This window comes from Caretta caretta, chromosome 2 (assembly GCF_965140235.1).
Source record: "Caretta caretta isolate rCarCar2 chromosome 2, rCarCar1.hap1, whole genome shotgun sequence".
Classification (NCBI taxonomy): Eukaryota; Metazoa; Chordata; order Testudines; family Cheloniidae; genus Caretta; species Caretta caretta.
In genome coordinates, this window is record NC_134207.1 from 68,326,620 (window position 1) to 68,342,623 (window position 16,004).

The following is a 16,004-nucleotide window of genomic DNA, read 5'->3' on the forward strand; positions in this document are numbered from 1 at the left end:
GGGGTTACACCTTGAGCCCTAGGAACTGGGGAAGGGTGAGAGCCCTACAGTGTGTGGGTAACAGTGTTTCTTCCCAATCAATTGTTCTCCATGTCCACTGGAGTTTGACAGGACGTACTTGGCTTAATCTGTAACAAGGGAGATTTAGGCTAGATATGAGGAAAAACTTTCTAACTACAAGGGTAATTAAGCCCTGGAATAGACTTCCAAGGAAAATTGTGGAATCCCCATCACTGGAGGTTTCCAAGAACAGGTTAGACGAAAACCTATCAGGGATGGTCTAAGTTTAGTTGGTCCTGCCTCAGAGCAGGGGGCTGGACTTGATGACTTCTCAAGGTCCCTTCCAGACCTACCTTTCTATGATTCTGTGAAACCCAGACTGATCTTCAGGGATGCAGTCCTTAAAGATGGGTGTAAGTTTCTGGAGTAGCATTTTTTCCAGGAATACGTACATTATGCATAGTAATTATATCAGCTGGTACTTTTTTCGATAGTCAGTTCCTTCCCCTGGTTTCAGAATGGTGGCAACCTTTGCCAGTTACCATATCTTGGGCATTTGGCCAAAGGCATGCAGGTTAGTAAAGAAATGTGTCAGCTAGTCATGGCTATGCTGACCTATGTTTTTCAGAAATTCTGGGAAGATGCCACCTGGGCCTGCAGCTTTGCCTAATTTGGTAAGTGTTATGGCCTTGTCCACTTCTTCTCTAGTGAATGGCTTTGATAGATTTGATGTTGCTGAGCAGTCGGATATGGATCGATAAAGCTCTTCCTTCACTTTCCTTTTTTGATAACAATCTGTCTGAGCCTTGGAATTCAGGAGCATTTATATGAACATAAGAACGGCCATACTGTGTCAGACCAAAGGTCTATCTAGTCCAGTATTTTTCGATAGTGGCCAATGTCAGGTTTCCCAGAGGGAATGAACAGAACAGATAATCATCAAGAGTTCCATTCCCTGTCACCCATTCCCAGACTCTGGAAAACAGAGGCTAGGGACACCATCCCTGCCCATCCTGGCTAATAGTCATTGATGGACCTATCCTCCATGAATTTATCTAGTTCTTTTTTTAACCCTGTTATAGTCTTTGCCTTCACAACATCCCCTGGCAAGGAGTTCCACAGATTGACTGTGCGTTGTGATGGTGATGGCATTAGCTGTAACATGGGGTACTCTGCTTTGGGGAGGGTTAGCAGCGCCTACTGCCAAGATTGAGGATTGGAGCTGACTAAGCAGAGCAGTGCCTAATTTGTGGGTGGGACAGGGCAGAAAGGCTAATTAAGCCATTAGCCAAAGCCCACAAATAGGCACAAGAAGGAATTGAAAAGGGGGGAAAGCAGGCAGTGAGAGGGAGAGAGAGATTGCTCTCCCCCTGCTTGTAAAGGCGCTAGGTATGCTGTGAAGGTGGTGGGACTCATCCACAGCATGCATCCGATGAAGTGAGCTGTAGCTCATGAAAGCTTATGCTCAAATAAATTTGTTAGTCTCTAAGGTGCCACAAGTACTCCTTTTCTTTTTAAGGGTCTCTGTCTGGTTTGTAGACCGAGACAGACACAGGACCAAGGGGGCCCTGTTACACCATTACTCTCAGCTAATGGAGTTCAGTGATTCCAGGAGAGTGGTTGCAGCAGCAGGGTCACCTGTTGTCCTGAACGCCTTTAGGAGGGTCTCACTGTCTGCCAACCAGCAGGGAATATAGGTGTTCCTGTAGCTGCAGGCAGGGCCGTCCTTAGGATTTATGGGGCCCTATGGAATATTATTAAACTGGTGCCCTATGCCCCATGGCAGCCCAGGCTCACATGTGTATTTTAGATAAGGGTGGTCTTTTGAAAGATTTATTTAAAGAACTATATGTCTGAAGATCCAAGCATTTAAGACTAAAGATGAATACTCAGATTGTGCATCTAAAAAGCTATGCAAGGATTTTTTAGAGATGTGATTTCACAATGTTCAGCAACACACTAATGAATTATTTTTAAAGCAAATTTTAAACTAAGGTCCTGTAAGCTAACATGTTCTGAGTAAATATTACAGTAATGCACAACTGTTTCCATCAGTAAATGCAGAAACTCACCTTATATACCTGGGAGTTAGCAAATGCCTGTTAAATGGCTTCATTACCACTTGAATGGCTCTTTAACAGTTTCAGTGTTGTGCTAATAGGTCTGGCAGGCTGGAAGGCTTTTTCACTTTTAAGTACTAGATCCCCTCCAGAGGAAGACTCACCAGGCTGCAGCAGCTAGCTGTGGGAGCCTGCAGGAAGGGTCAGATCAGGGATAGGAAAAGGCACTAAGACCCAGGGGTGCCCCAAATTTTTGGGTACCCTACGCAGCCACTTATGCTGCGTATGCCTAAGGATGGCCCTGGCTGCTGGGGATGTTCCTTTTCGCTGCCACATTAAGGAGGCTGGTAACTTTCTAATGCAAAGAAGCACTGGCAATGTTATAGAAAATTTTCCCTCCCAATTTCCTCTAACTTCTTTCATTTTAATTGTATACCTTGAATGTTGTTTGATTTTATCCAAATTGTCTTAGTTATATTGTTTTCACTGATATAGTTCACCAACTCTTTTTAATATATATAAATATTTAACTCTAATGATGGGGAAAGGGTCATCTATATTTTGCTAGACTCAGTTTTGTATTTTTCTTGTAACAGGGCTTTTCATATATATACTTAATACTGATTGGTGGGTTAATTAGTTAGCTGACTAGCTAATTGAATAGTTCCACAGTCCAGCAGATGAGGAGTAAAAGTCTGCATGGATTCCAGTTGGAGATTTCTGCAAGCAAGAGGAGAGATATTGTTGCAGTGCTTTTGACACAGCAGACTGTACAGAGTTGGTGAATAAAGACTAATTTGGGGGGAACTCAATCTAATATATTAGAGGGATAAATACCAGAAAGGGAGAGGAATTATTTAAGCTCAGTACCAATGTGGACACAAGAACAAATGAATATAAACTGGTTTCAGAGTAACAGCCGTGTTAGTCTGTATTCGCAAAAAGAAAAGGTGTACTTGTGGCACCTTAAAGACTAACCAATTTGTTTGAGCATAAGCTTTCGTGAGCTACAGCTCACTTCATGGCGATGAAGTGAGCTGTAGCTCACGAAAGCTTATGCTCAAATAAATTGGTTAGTCTCTAAGGTGCCACAAGTACTCCTTTTCTTTTTGTGGATATAAACTGGCCACCAGGAAGTTTAGACTTGAAATTAGACGAAGGTTTCTAACCACCAGAGGAGTGAAGTTTTGGAATAACCTTCCAAGGGAAGCAGTGGGGGGAAAACTTCTATCTGGCTTTAAGATTAAACTCGATAAGTTTATGGAGGAGATGGTATGATGGGATAACATGGTTTTGGTAATTAAATATTCATGGTAAATAGGCCCAATGGCCTGTGATGGGATATTAGATGGGATGGGATCTGAGTTACCCAGGAAAGAATTTTCTGTAGTATCTGGCTGGTGAATCTTGCCCATATGCTCAGGGTTTAGCTGATCGCCATATTTGGGGTCGGGAAGGAATTTTCCTCCAGGGCAGATTGGAAGAGGCCCTGGAGATTTTTCGCCTTCCTCTGGAGCATGGGGCATGGGTCACTTGCTGGAGGATTCTCTGCTCCTTGAAGTCTTTAAACCACTTCAATAGCTCAGACATAGGTGAGAGGTTTTTTGCAGGAGTGGTGGGTGAAATTCTGTGGCTTGCGTTGTGCAGGAGGTCAGACTAGATGATCATAATGGTCCCTTCTGACCTAAATATCTATGAATCTATGAAACTTCTCATGGCTGGTTATGTTGGCAGGTATTCTATGAAACACTTTTTCCTATGGTTTCCATGTAATTGTTCCAGTCAGTCTTCATATAGTTCCAGGTTTCAGAGGAACAGCCGTGTTAGTCTGTATTCGCAAAAAGAAAAGGAGTACTTGTGGCACCTTAGAGACTAACCAATTTATTTGAGCATGAGCTTTCGTGAGCTCATGCTCAAATAAATTGGTTAGTCTCTAAGGTGCCACAAGTACTCCTTTTCTTTTTGCATATAGTTCCAGTGCATCTTTGGTAGTGATGCAATTAGGGAGACTTGCAGACTAACATGTAAGATGACAGAACAGTGTTGGCTATGCAAAAAAGTGTTGAGGGCAGTTAGTTCTGCCATTAGGGGCCATGCACTCTGGTCACAGAACACAAAGCACAAGTCTGGCATATAGTCTTTTCTCGATCATGCAGAATGGAAGACTCCTAGCTGCTTAGAATCAAACAGGAGGCACTTGTCTTGATTCAAGGCCCATTCAAGAAGTTGTTCACCTGCAGTATTGTTGTCATCATATCCTCAGGACATATGATGGCTATTGAAGTCTCTGACCCATTTTATTGAAAGGCGGCTGTGATGTGGAAGACAGCAGAGGAAATTTAAACAGCCCTTGGATCGTGTGGACTGAAGGTATACACCACTGACTTCCTGAGGAAACTACAATCCATTGTAAACACCATCCTGGCCACTATGGATGTAGAAGCCCTCTACACCAACATTCCACACAAAGATGGACTACAAGCCGTCAGGAACAGTATCCCCGATAATGTCACGGCAAACCTGGTGGCTGAACTTTGTGACTTTGTCCTCACCCATAACTATTTCACCTTTGGGGACAATGTATACCTTCAAATCAGCGACACTGCTATGGGTACCCGCATGGCCCCACAGTATGCCAACATTTTTATGGCTGACTTAGAACAACGCTTCCTCAGCTCTCGTCCCCTAATGCCCCTACTCTACTTGCGCTATATTGATGACCTCTTCATCATCTGGACCCATGGAAAAGAAGTCCTTGAGGAACTCCACCATGATTTCAACAATTTCCATCCCACCATCAACCTCAGCCTGGACCAGTCCACACAAGAGATCCACTTCCTGGACACTACGGTGCTAATAAGCAATGGTCACATAAACACCACCCTATACTGGAAACCTACCGACCGCTATTCCTACCTACATACCTCCAGCTTTCATCTAGACCACACCACACAATCCATTGTCTACAGCCAAGCTCTACGATACAACCGCATTTGCTCCAACCTCTCAGACAGAGACAAACACCTACAAGATCTCTATCAAGCATTCTTACAACTACAATACCCACCTGCTGAAGTGAAGAAACAGATTGACAGAGCCAGAAGAGTACCCAGAAGTCACCTACTACAGGACAGGCCCAACAAAGAAAATAACAGAACGCCACTAGCCATCACCTTCAGCCCCCAACTAAAACCTCTCCAACACATCATCAAGGATTTACAACCTATCTGAAGGACGACCCATCACTCTCACAGACATTGGGAGACAGGCCAGTCCTTGCTTACAGACAGCCCCCCAACCTGAAGCAAAATACTCACCAGAAACCACACACCACACAACAGAACCACTAACCCAGGAACCTATCCTTGCAACAAAGCCCGTTGCCAACTGTGTCCACATATCTATTCAGGGGACACCATCATAGGGCCTAATCACATAAGCCACACTATCAGAGGCTCGTTCACCTGCACATCCACCAATGTGATATATGCCATCATGTGCCAGCAATGCCCCTCTGCCATGTACATTGGTCAAACTGGACAGTCTCTACGTAAAAGAATAAATGGACACAAATCAGATGTCAAGAATTATAGCATTCAAAAACCAGTTGGAGAACACTTCATTCTCTTTGGTCACTCGATTACAGACCTAAAAGTGGCAATTCTTCAACAAAAAAACTTCAAAACCAGACTCCAATGAGAGACTGCTGAATTGGAATTAATTTGCAAACTGGATACAATTAACTTAGGCTTGAATAGAGACTGGGAGTGGATGGGTCATTACACAAAGTAAACTATTTCCCCATGTTTATTCCCCCCCCCTCCACCCCCCACTGTTCCTCAGATGTTCTTGTCAACTGCTGGAAATGGCCCACCTTGATTATCACTACAAAAGGTCATCCCCGTCCTCCTCCACCCCCTCACCCCCCCACCCCCGCTGGTAATAGCTCATCATAAGTGATCACTCTCGTTACAGTGTGTATGGCAACACCCATTGTTTCATGTTCTCTGTGTATATACATCTCCCCACTGTATTTTCCACTGAATGTATCCGATGAAGTGAGCTGTAGCTCATGAAAGCTCAAATGCTCAAATAAATATGTTAGTCTCTAAGGTGCCACAAGTACTCCTTTTCTTTTTGCGAATACAGACAAACACGGCTGCTACTCTGAAACCTGTATTCCCCATGTATGGTCCAGCAAGTGTCAGAAGCCCAGATGCTGGCAGTACATCTTAGTGGTTAGAAACAGAGTGGGAGAGGGCCAGGAGCAGGAGTCAAGAACCAGAACCAAAGGTCAGAGCTGGAGTCAGAAACCAGAGCCAGAGTCAGGAGCTTGTTAGCATGTAGGTTCTTTTATTTTTAATATGTTTTCTCTGTAATGATTTCTACCTTAAGAATAAAATAGGCTTGCTTAGAAAGAACCGTGTGGTATCTTATACCTGTAGCACTCTGTTATCAGACTGATGAGAAAGCAAGCAAGTCTGTTTAGCAGACTGTCTTTGCTATGAGTAACACAATGAAAGCAGGGAACTCTTCCATCTGGGACACACCCTGATCAGAAGGGAATGAGACACAGGTCTCCCTGCCAGGAGAGGCAACTGCAGGGGAGCCAGAAGCCTAAGATTGAGTGTCCTTGCTGGACCACTGAGGGGAAATACAGGAGAAGTTGCCCTGAACTGTGACATATCTGGAGCTCCAAATTTGGGTAGTTTAGTGAGAAGAAGGCCACTGCTCAGCCAGTTCATCCTGGTGTCCATCTACTACTACTTCTAATTCATCCTGAGGACCTTTTATGAACTCTTCACAGTCCCTTTAGCAGAGCTTCTTAGCTTAATTTCCAGTTGGCACTCCCTCTCTCTCAGCATATTGGAACTCCAATCACTTACATCCGTCCCTGGAGTGAGTCCCTAGTCATACCCTGAACATGGTGCTGCCCAGTGTTGCCAACACTCTTGTGATATTTAGTGTGTGATGCCCTCCAGACAACAGATTAGATGAGAGCTACAGCATCCATTTTGTCAAGCCTCTTCTCCTTCCTTTCTCCTCTTCCCCCCACCCTCCCTTACTCTGGGGGAAAAACATGGAGAATGTAATAGGAAGATGGGCAAGTCTCTACCAACTCCTACACATGATTTTTAAATGTGTGGGGTTCACTGGATCGCTAATACCTGGAAGCTCCCACCCTACACTGTAGTCTGGAAGCATGTATGGCAAGTTAATGACAGAAAGGTAGGAAGGTGCCATTTTGATTTATAAAAAATAATGTCAGTGACAGGTTTCAGAGTAGCAGCCCTGGGCCACCCGTACTCCTGTTCATAATGTCAATGGTGTCTCCCTCTGCAGCATGGCGGGAGGGCCTCACTGCTCCCCTTACAGGTCCTCCGGTTGGTGGAAATTTCCTCCCACAAAGGTCCAAACGAGGCGAACCCGGAGCAGTGATGTAGCTATAGACTCAAGAAACTGTCTAAAACTCAACTTTTTCAACTGTACACGGTGCTTATATCAAAAAGAGGCTGATCTCTGGTCATCCTCGGGAAGTCAGCCTGGGCAGCGGGGCTGAAAACACTCATTCATTAAACTCGTCATCAGCGCCGTCTCGCCGCCGCCCGGGTCACCACTGCGCCAGAGCCATTGTCACACTGATCCTAGTCCGTGCTGCGCTCCGCAAATGTCGGCACTGGCTACAGCAGGGAGCCGTTTTACACAATAGCCGGTTCTTACAACCCGTGACGGATCGGTAACTGCTAGCCGTAGCACATTCCTACCGGGAGCAATTTAATACACTACCCCGGCCAGACATTTGCAGGGTGCCCTACTGGTGCAATCCGCCCTAGGATGCAAGCTCCCCAAGGGAGGGCAGGATCCTACCCCCCTGTGTGTGACGAGCTCCAGGCCCAGCTGAAGGGATGGCTAAATAATAACGATCGATGGACCCGCCCCATTTCCAGCCTTACAACCCTCCCGTCGCCACCCAGTTCCTCTGTGTGAGCTCCCAGCCCGGCTCCTGGGGAACGTCCCGCGTAAGCGCTGCCGGAAGGGAGGGGGTTCAGCGGCCCGGCTGCCTGCGGCATCTGCGTTAGCACTTGAGGCCGAGTGGGGAGCTGCCAGCGCGGTGAGTGGGGCCGCGGCTCTGCCCGTCCTGCGGGCGCTGCAGGGGGAGCGAGGCGCCTCTCCGGGGTCCCAGCGCGTGGGTGTCCGGGGGCTCGCGCCGCTTTGCCGCTAGCGCCAGCCGGCGCCTTCGCTCGTGTCGCTCCCCTCGGCTGCTGTGCTGTGCTGGCGGGAGGGCGCTGGCCCAGGCCGGGAGAAGAGGCTGGGGCTGCAGGAAGGAAGCCGGCCCAGCGCTGCCCGGAGTGCGGGGCACCCGCCGGGGAGGGATCTTGGCGACGAGTCGCTTTTTAATGCGGATTAGTGGCCCTGAGTTGTGTGTCTAGACGGGCTGAGAGGCGGCTGCCCCCCAAGGTGTGTGTGATGAGTTGCTCGGGGAGCGCGAGTTCTAACCGTGGGCTCTTTGTTGAGGGGTTAGCCGGCGTTTCTTGCACTGCAGAGTTGGAGGCGTTGGTCTGGCAAAACAAGTCTTGAGGTTCGCAAAAAGAAAAGGAGTACTTGTGGCACCTTAGAGACTAACCAATTTATTTGAGCATGAGTTTTCGTGAGCTACAGCTCACTTCATCAGATGTTTACCGTGGAAACTGCAGCAGACTTTATATACACACAGAGAATATGAAACAATACCTCCTCCCACCCCACTGTCCTGCTGGTAATAGCTTATCTAAAGTGATCAACAGGTGGGCCATTTCCAGCACAAACCCAGGTTTTCTCACCCTCCACCCCCCCACACAAATTCACTCTCCTGCTGGTGCTAGCCCATCCAAAGTGACAACTCTTTACATAGTCAAGTCGGGCTATCCCCCCCACCCCCATACACACACAAACTCACTCTCCTGCTGGTAATAGCTCATCTAAACTGACCACTCTCCAAGTTTAAATCCAAGTTAAACCAGAACATCTGGGGGGGGGGGGGGGTAGGAAAAAACAAGAGGAAACAGGCTACCTTGCATAATGACTTAGCCACTCCCAGTCTCTATTTAAGCCTAAATTAATAGTATCCAATTTGCAAATGAATTCCAATTCAGCAGTTTCTCGCTGGAGTCTGGATTTGAAGTTTTTTTGTTTTAAGATAGCGACCTTCATGTCTGTGATTCAAGAATTATAACATTCATAAACCAGTCGGAGAACACTTCAATCTCTCTGGTCACGCAATCACAGACATGAAGGTCGCTATCTTAAAACAAAAAAACTTCAAATCCAGACTCCAGCGAGAAACTGCTGAATTGGAATTCATTTGCAAATTGGATACTATTAATTTAGGCTTAAATAGAGACTGGGAGTGGCTAAGTCATTATGCAAGGTAGCCTGTTTCCTCTTGTTTTTTCCTACCCCCCCCCCCCCCCCCCAGATGTTCTGGTTTAACTTGGATTTAAACTTGGAGAGTGGTCAGTTTAGATGAGCTATTACCAGCAGGAGAGTGAGTTTGTGTGTGTATGGGGGTGGGGGGGATAGCCCGACTTGACTATGTAAAGAGTTGTCACTTTGGATGGGCTAGCACCAGCAGGAGAGTGAATTTGTGTGGGGGGTGGAGGGTGAGAAAACCTGGGTTTGTGCTGGAAATGGCCCACCTGTTGATCACTTTAGATAAGCTATTACCAGCAGGACAGTGGGGTGGGAGGAGGTATTGTTTCATATTCTCTGTGTGTATATAAAGTCTGCTGCAGTTTCCACGGTAAACATCTGATGAAGTGAGCTGTAGCTCACGAAAACTCATGCTCAAATAAATTGGTTAGTCTCTAAGGTGCCACAAGTACTCCTTTTCTTTTTGCGAATACAGACTAACACGGCTGTTCCTCTGAAACAAGTCTTGAGGTTGGCAGCTTGTGTTTTTGAAAGGGAGGGGTAAGGTGGGGGATGAGAGGCCGGGAAGGGTTCCGTGGGAGAGGATTCTGGTGGCTACATTTTAACTACTTGATACCAGTAAAGGTAGGAGATCTTCGTTTCTACAGTCTTATCACCCCTGGAGAAATTCCCAGTTCTTTGCAGCTGTCTAACTCCTGCAATGCTTGTATAGTGCCTTACAGCTGGGCAGAAAATCTCCCAGCAATTGCATGCATGCAATGTCAGGATTGCATTTAGCGGGTCTAAAGACCTGTTGCGCCTGAACTATTTAAGTGTCAGGTAGAACGGGAACTAGCTCACCTGGTTCCAGTAGTCCTCTCTACCGTGGCCCAGGACAGCATTCCAAAATATCTCAAAATCCACTTTTTCTGGAGCTAGTGCTAAGAACCCTGGATTAGGTAATTAGAGTACAATGCAGTTGGGATTGAGGAAGAAGCACTGGTGTTCTACAAGTGGGGCAAAAGGTGCTGTGCTTTTTAACCAATATTGGCATAGCCATCTTGGATGCAGTTGAACCAGTTTATGCGTAATGTACTTCTGTCCAGCTCCTTCAGCTACCAACTCTCTAATTCTCTGGTGTATGCATAATCTAATTAACTGGCTGGGACTCACCTAAATTTAGTGTTCACAGCTCTTATGTGCTGATGCTATGTGTATTTGGGGAACTAAATGATTAACCTGATTTCAAAGGTGGCAAACGTAGGAAGCTTGCAGTTAATGTAAACATTTGTGCTGGAGGAAATACCTATTTCAAACTGCTAAATTAGTCTAGTGAACATCAAAAAACCTATGTGACTATGGTAGAAATCACTCTTCTTAGGTTCTTGTATATATCTATTCCATACAAGCCAAAATATATGTTTGCTTCTGTAAATGATGTGACATCAGAAACCTCCATTAAGGTTACAAAATTTAAATACCACATTCTTTAAAAAAAACCATAAAAACACCACCCTGCTATCTTTCTACCACATTATAAAAGCGAAGATCATCCATCTGATTCTTGGAGAATTGAAAGCTATGCTTATCAAAAGTTTTGTGTAAAAAAAAAAAAAAAAAAAAAAAAAAAAAAAAAAAATACAATTTGTGTTCAGTGGAGTTAATGGAACAGAAAAATGAGTAATTGAGAAACAACAACAGAGGTTTTCTCTTTCATGTTCAATGAACGAAATATTTATGGTACACAATTTTGCAACATTCCAAGTCTTCTCACATTGTTTTTATTTTAAAAGTAAACTAAATGTAATTATGTTACTCATTTCCTGGCTCATAATACCCAGTCAGAAGCTTAAACTTGTTTCCCTAATTTCTGCCGTGTTCTTTTTGGCAATCCATATTTCCACATGAAAGTTCTGAATGGGTCTGGAAAAAGTGAGACTTAATGTCTTGGTTTAAATGACATTTTCTGAAATGACTTGCTCTGTTTCAGTAGCCATCTAATGCCTTCCAAGGAAAGTAACTGCTTGTGCCTTCATGAAAATATGGCAGTAGTAGTAATCTGAGAGCACCAACTCGCTAAATTTTACTGAACTTTGCTCAAAGAATCAAGAATCCAAGTAGTTTTATCAGTCGCTATTTGTGTACCACTATTGTCTGTATACATAGCAGTGTACAATAAATGAAGTACTTTATTTTTTTTTGGCCGGGGGGCATGGTTATGTAGGACTCTGGAAAGCTTTGTATTTTGGGTACACCAACGTCATGGTCCAATTTCTCAAAGGAACCTCTACCTAGTTTCTAATATACATGCAGTCTGGAACTAAGGTAAATTATATGCACTTGCCACACAAATGAGGAGTGTCCCAAATTTAAAAACATATTCTTAGTACTGAAAGTTGAACTCTGGACCCCAGTACGCTGAACCTTCACCTGAGGAAGGTAAAACAGTATTTGGACTGCATTTTTGGTTAACACACAAGTAGACCTTTTAATTTTAAGGAAGGGTTTTGTTTGGTTATACATTGTAAAGGGTACAAACAGTTTTTACATTGTAGCTCATCTGCAAAAAGCCAGCAGAGATGATAAAGTTGTAGAAGTTGCAATGTTTTCTTGGATCACGCACATCGAGCAAGGGTTCAGCGCCACATAGACTCGGAAACCTATTGAAGCAGAAAGAGGGCTGTGGATAGTGCATGGCTAATAAACAAAAAGTTACAAATACAAAAAACAATTTCATCTCTTTTTAAGAAGATGACAGAGTTCTGAGACCCGTCATTTAGCTAGAATGGTACTTGTGGATGCATTTGCAAGTGCTAATATACCGTTGAAAAAACTTGATCACCCAAAGCTGCATGAGTTCATTTAGTGGAATGTACAAAATGCCGGTTGCTTACCAACTATAACTAAGCTACGACAGAACTACCTTTCACAGGTTTTTGCTACACTTTTGAGTAGATGAAGTCTCAAATTAACTCATGTGAGTCTTTCGCAATGATTTTGGATGATACAAGACAACTAAGTACTGCATGTTCTGTTTGATTTTATTTCTGATAGGGCCAAAGATGTACAGACAGGAAAGTTAAGAACAGTTCTCACCAATTGCATTTACTTGGAGGCTGTTAACTACACTACAGTTTCTCAAACGATAATTAAAATCATTTCAAAATATGGTGCAAACTTTGACAAAGTATCTGCTTTCATAAGTCACAATGCAACTTGCAAGATAAAATCTCTCAAATCTGTTCTCCAAGGTGTAATGCCAAATGCTGTCCATATTACATGTAATGCACATATAATTTCTCTTGTCAATGAACTGTGGAGATGCAAGTTCAGTAAAGTTGATAAACTGGTCAGCTACGTTAAAGAGATCTTTAAAACACTGCCCTAGCTGCAAACTTCAATACAGGCAGCACATTGCAAACATGACTGAAATCAGGGAACAAACTATTGCAATTCCCCCAGAGCCACTAATTACTCTCTGGAATTCCGGGTTTAGGGCTGTACAATGCCACGCAGTTCACCTGAAGTACTACTCTGAGTTCCTCTCAGAAGAGCTGACAATGAAAATGCAGGTTTTAACAGAACTTTCAACCCTTCTAAACAATGTTCAGCTGAATGAGAAAGTTCAGTTCATTGCCAAGAATGCCACAGCAATGGTTGGTTTAATCACTTGGTTCAAAAGTCAACATGTCGCAATCCACCAAACATACAGCAAAGGAATGGATGTACTGTTCTGGGCTGAAGTGCAGCCAAACGAAAATCACTTGGACAATGCTGAGTTAAATGTCAGTGCTCAGCAGGTATTTTCTTGCATGGCAAAGAAGCTCAGACAATACTACTGCTACGGGGAAGAGTCAAGCAATGCAGCAAAAATGGCTCAAAAGTTTCAACAACCTGCAGCAGGGTTCCTAAAAGCTGAGCATATATTTGACCCTGTGTCATGGAGTCCCCGGGCAATGCTCTGGAACTGCTCCCTACGAAGCCAGTCAGGACTCTGGGGGAGTCTCCTTTCTGTGAACAGACTGTCTTCAGGACACACAGCTCACACAACTTCCATCTTCCTGGGTCTGAACTCGGCGCATTCAGCATCCTCTGCCCCTCCGTGCGCTTCCCACAGCGAGTCCGCCCAGGCGGGGTCCTGGGGAAGCCAGAGGGTCCTGCACCCCAACTTCGCAGTGAGACGTGACTCTCAGCCAGCCAGTAAAACAGAAGGTTTATTAGACGACAGGAACATGGTCTAAAACAGAGCTTGCAGGTACAGAGAACAGGATTCCACAGCTGGGTCCATTTTGGGGAGCAGTGAGCCAGACAACCCCGTCTGCACTTCACTCCATGTCCCCAGCCAGTCCCAAACTGAAACTCTCTCCAGCCCCTCCTCCTCTAGTCTTTGTCCCTTTCCCAGGCCAGGAGGTCACCTGATTCCTTTGTTCTCCAACCCTTTAGCTCTCACCTTGCAGGGAGGAAGGGCCCAGGCCATCAGTTGCCAGGAAACAGTGTGTTGGCCATTCTCTGTGTGCAGGGGTCTGGACACAACCTTCCCTCTAGGGCTCTGCAACGATCATACACCCTTATCCCACCACCTAGATACTTAAGAACTGCATAGGGGAAACTGAGGCACCCCCTCAATATTCAGAGGAAACATTAAGAACAGTCCCGCTTCGTCACACCCTGCACAAATGCACCTGTTGATGGATTTAACCTTGCTTACTACAATTCCTGGCTTTGACAAGTATTATAGGCTGGAGATTCCTGCTTACAAAAATATTGCGAAAGAAGTGGACTGTAGTTTGGAACTCAGTGGAAGGCAGAATCCCCCACCTCGCAAGGCTAGCTTGGCACTGTCTGACAATTCCAGTGAACTCTGTGGATGCAGAGAGAGCCGTGTCTAAACATGGACAGGTGTTTCAGCACAGTGACCGGGAATGAAGAAAGACACAGTTGCTGAATGCTCCATTGATGACATTAGAAACCAGAACTACTACTTTTTTTTTTTTTTTCCATTTGCTTTTGTTAACTTAAGACAGTGGCTCTCAAGTTTGAGGCTGCCAATTGAGATCGCTACCCTACAAAACTGTCTCAAATGCCCATATCTACCAATCAGGCAGTTGGGCCATGAGTGTTATTTGCTGCTGTAAAGTGTCAATCAATTAATCCTGTCAAGTTCACATGACCTTTCTTTATTTTAATTGAAACAAGCTAATAATTGCATCTGGGAGGATGGGGCACACACACACTGCACTGTGACCTCCGCCCCGCAGCTGCAGATCTCTCAAGGCAGAAAGTGGGTGTGGGATGCAGAACTTTCTGTAACCAGGAAAGGTAGCAAGAGCAGCTGTGCAGAGAAAAAGGAAGTCCTGTCCCTCCCCAACCTGGTCAGGGCCAGTTGCCCCTTGCTGGGGCACTCCCAGCAGGATAGGGGGAGATCAGACCCACCTCCGGGAACCTTCTGCAGCTGCAGGAAGCTCTGCAGCTGCTGCCTTCAGAGCCCAGCTTCAAAGGCAACACAGAAGTGAGGATAGCAATCCCCCGACCCCCCCCTACAACAGGTTTGCAACCCCCACGTGCTCTGTGTTGGGTCGGGACCCCCACAGTTACAACACTGTGAAATTTCAGATTTAAAGATCTGAAAATATGAAATTTGCCAATTTTCAAATCCTATGGCCATTAAATTGACCAGAATGGATCATGAATTTGGTAGGGCCCTACCTATTATTCTTTAATAGTTTCCACTGTTATATTATTCATAGAGGGGATATATTTAGCAATATTTTTTTAAACTCTAAAATATTTGAAGTTTCACTGTTGCTGGTTTGTTCTAAATGGTAAATATTCATCATTGGCAGGTATCTGAAAAATATTCTCCAAGATGAACTTCTTCCTGGAAACACTCAAAGTCCTGGTGCTCTCAATATATTTCCTGTTGGAATCTCTAGTGTTGTTGTTTGTTCCTGTGCGAAAGAAGAATGTTGCTGGTGAAATAGTACTTATAACAGGAGCCGGAAGTGGAATTGGAAGACTTCTAGCATTAAAATTTGCCCGCCTTGGAGTCACCCTTGTTCTCTGGGACATTAATCAAGAAGGTAACAAGGAAACAAGTAAACTAGCTAGAGAAAATGGAGCCGTGAGAGTGCATGCATACTTGTGTGACTGCAGCAAAAGGCAAGAGATCTACAGAGTGGCAGATCAGGTAAAATATTACATGTTCATGTTTGGTGGTTTTTTTTTTTTTTTAGCAGCCCATAAAATACTATCTTATCATAAAGCACTGATCTCTTACCTAGATGTTGTTGAACAGAGGTCATGGATCCAGAGCTCAGTCACTCATTCCATATTAATCCAGTGCTGTCTACATTACCTATCTTTACACACTTCAGTTTCTAGCATCAGCTTGTTCAAGCCCCTCTGCTTCTGCCAAAAGTGGGAGAAACACTTAAGCATTGTCCTTTTTAATAAAATTATCTACTACAAAGTGGACCCTAACTCAAATAGATTAGCTCTTCACCAACTAGTTCACTTATTGAACATGAAGTGTAATTAATATACTGACTTAAGTTA

The 16,004-nt window shown here is 44.6% G+C and overlaps 1 protein-coding gene across 2 annotated transcripts in view; it reads left to right on the plus strand.

Moving 5' to 3' along the window:
* Nucleotides 1-7,776: 7,776 nt before the first annotated feature.
* The window catches only part of LOC125632473 (epidermal retinol dehydrogenase 2), a 32,729-nt gene continuing 24,501 nt past the window's right edge, over nucleotides 7,777-16,004 (plus strand). The window contains exons 1-2 of one of the 2 annotated variants that reach the window (XM_048840722.2): nucleotides 7,777-8,172; nucleotides 15,293-15,636. In XM_048840722.2, coding sequence (XP_048696679.1) covers nucleotides 15,316-15,636 — 321 coding nt within the window. In that variant the 5' untranslated portion in view covers nucleotides 7,777-8,172; nucleotides 15,293-15,315. Of the gene's footprint in view, nucleotides 8,173-8,209; nucleotides 8,520-15,292; nucleotides 15,637-16,004 lie in introns of those variants that run through there. The other variant, XM_048840723.2, reaches the window with a different exon arrangement.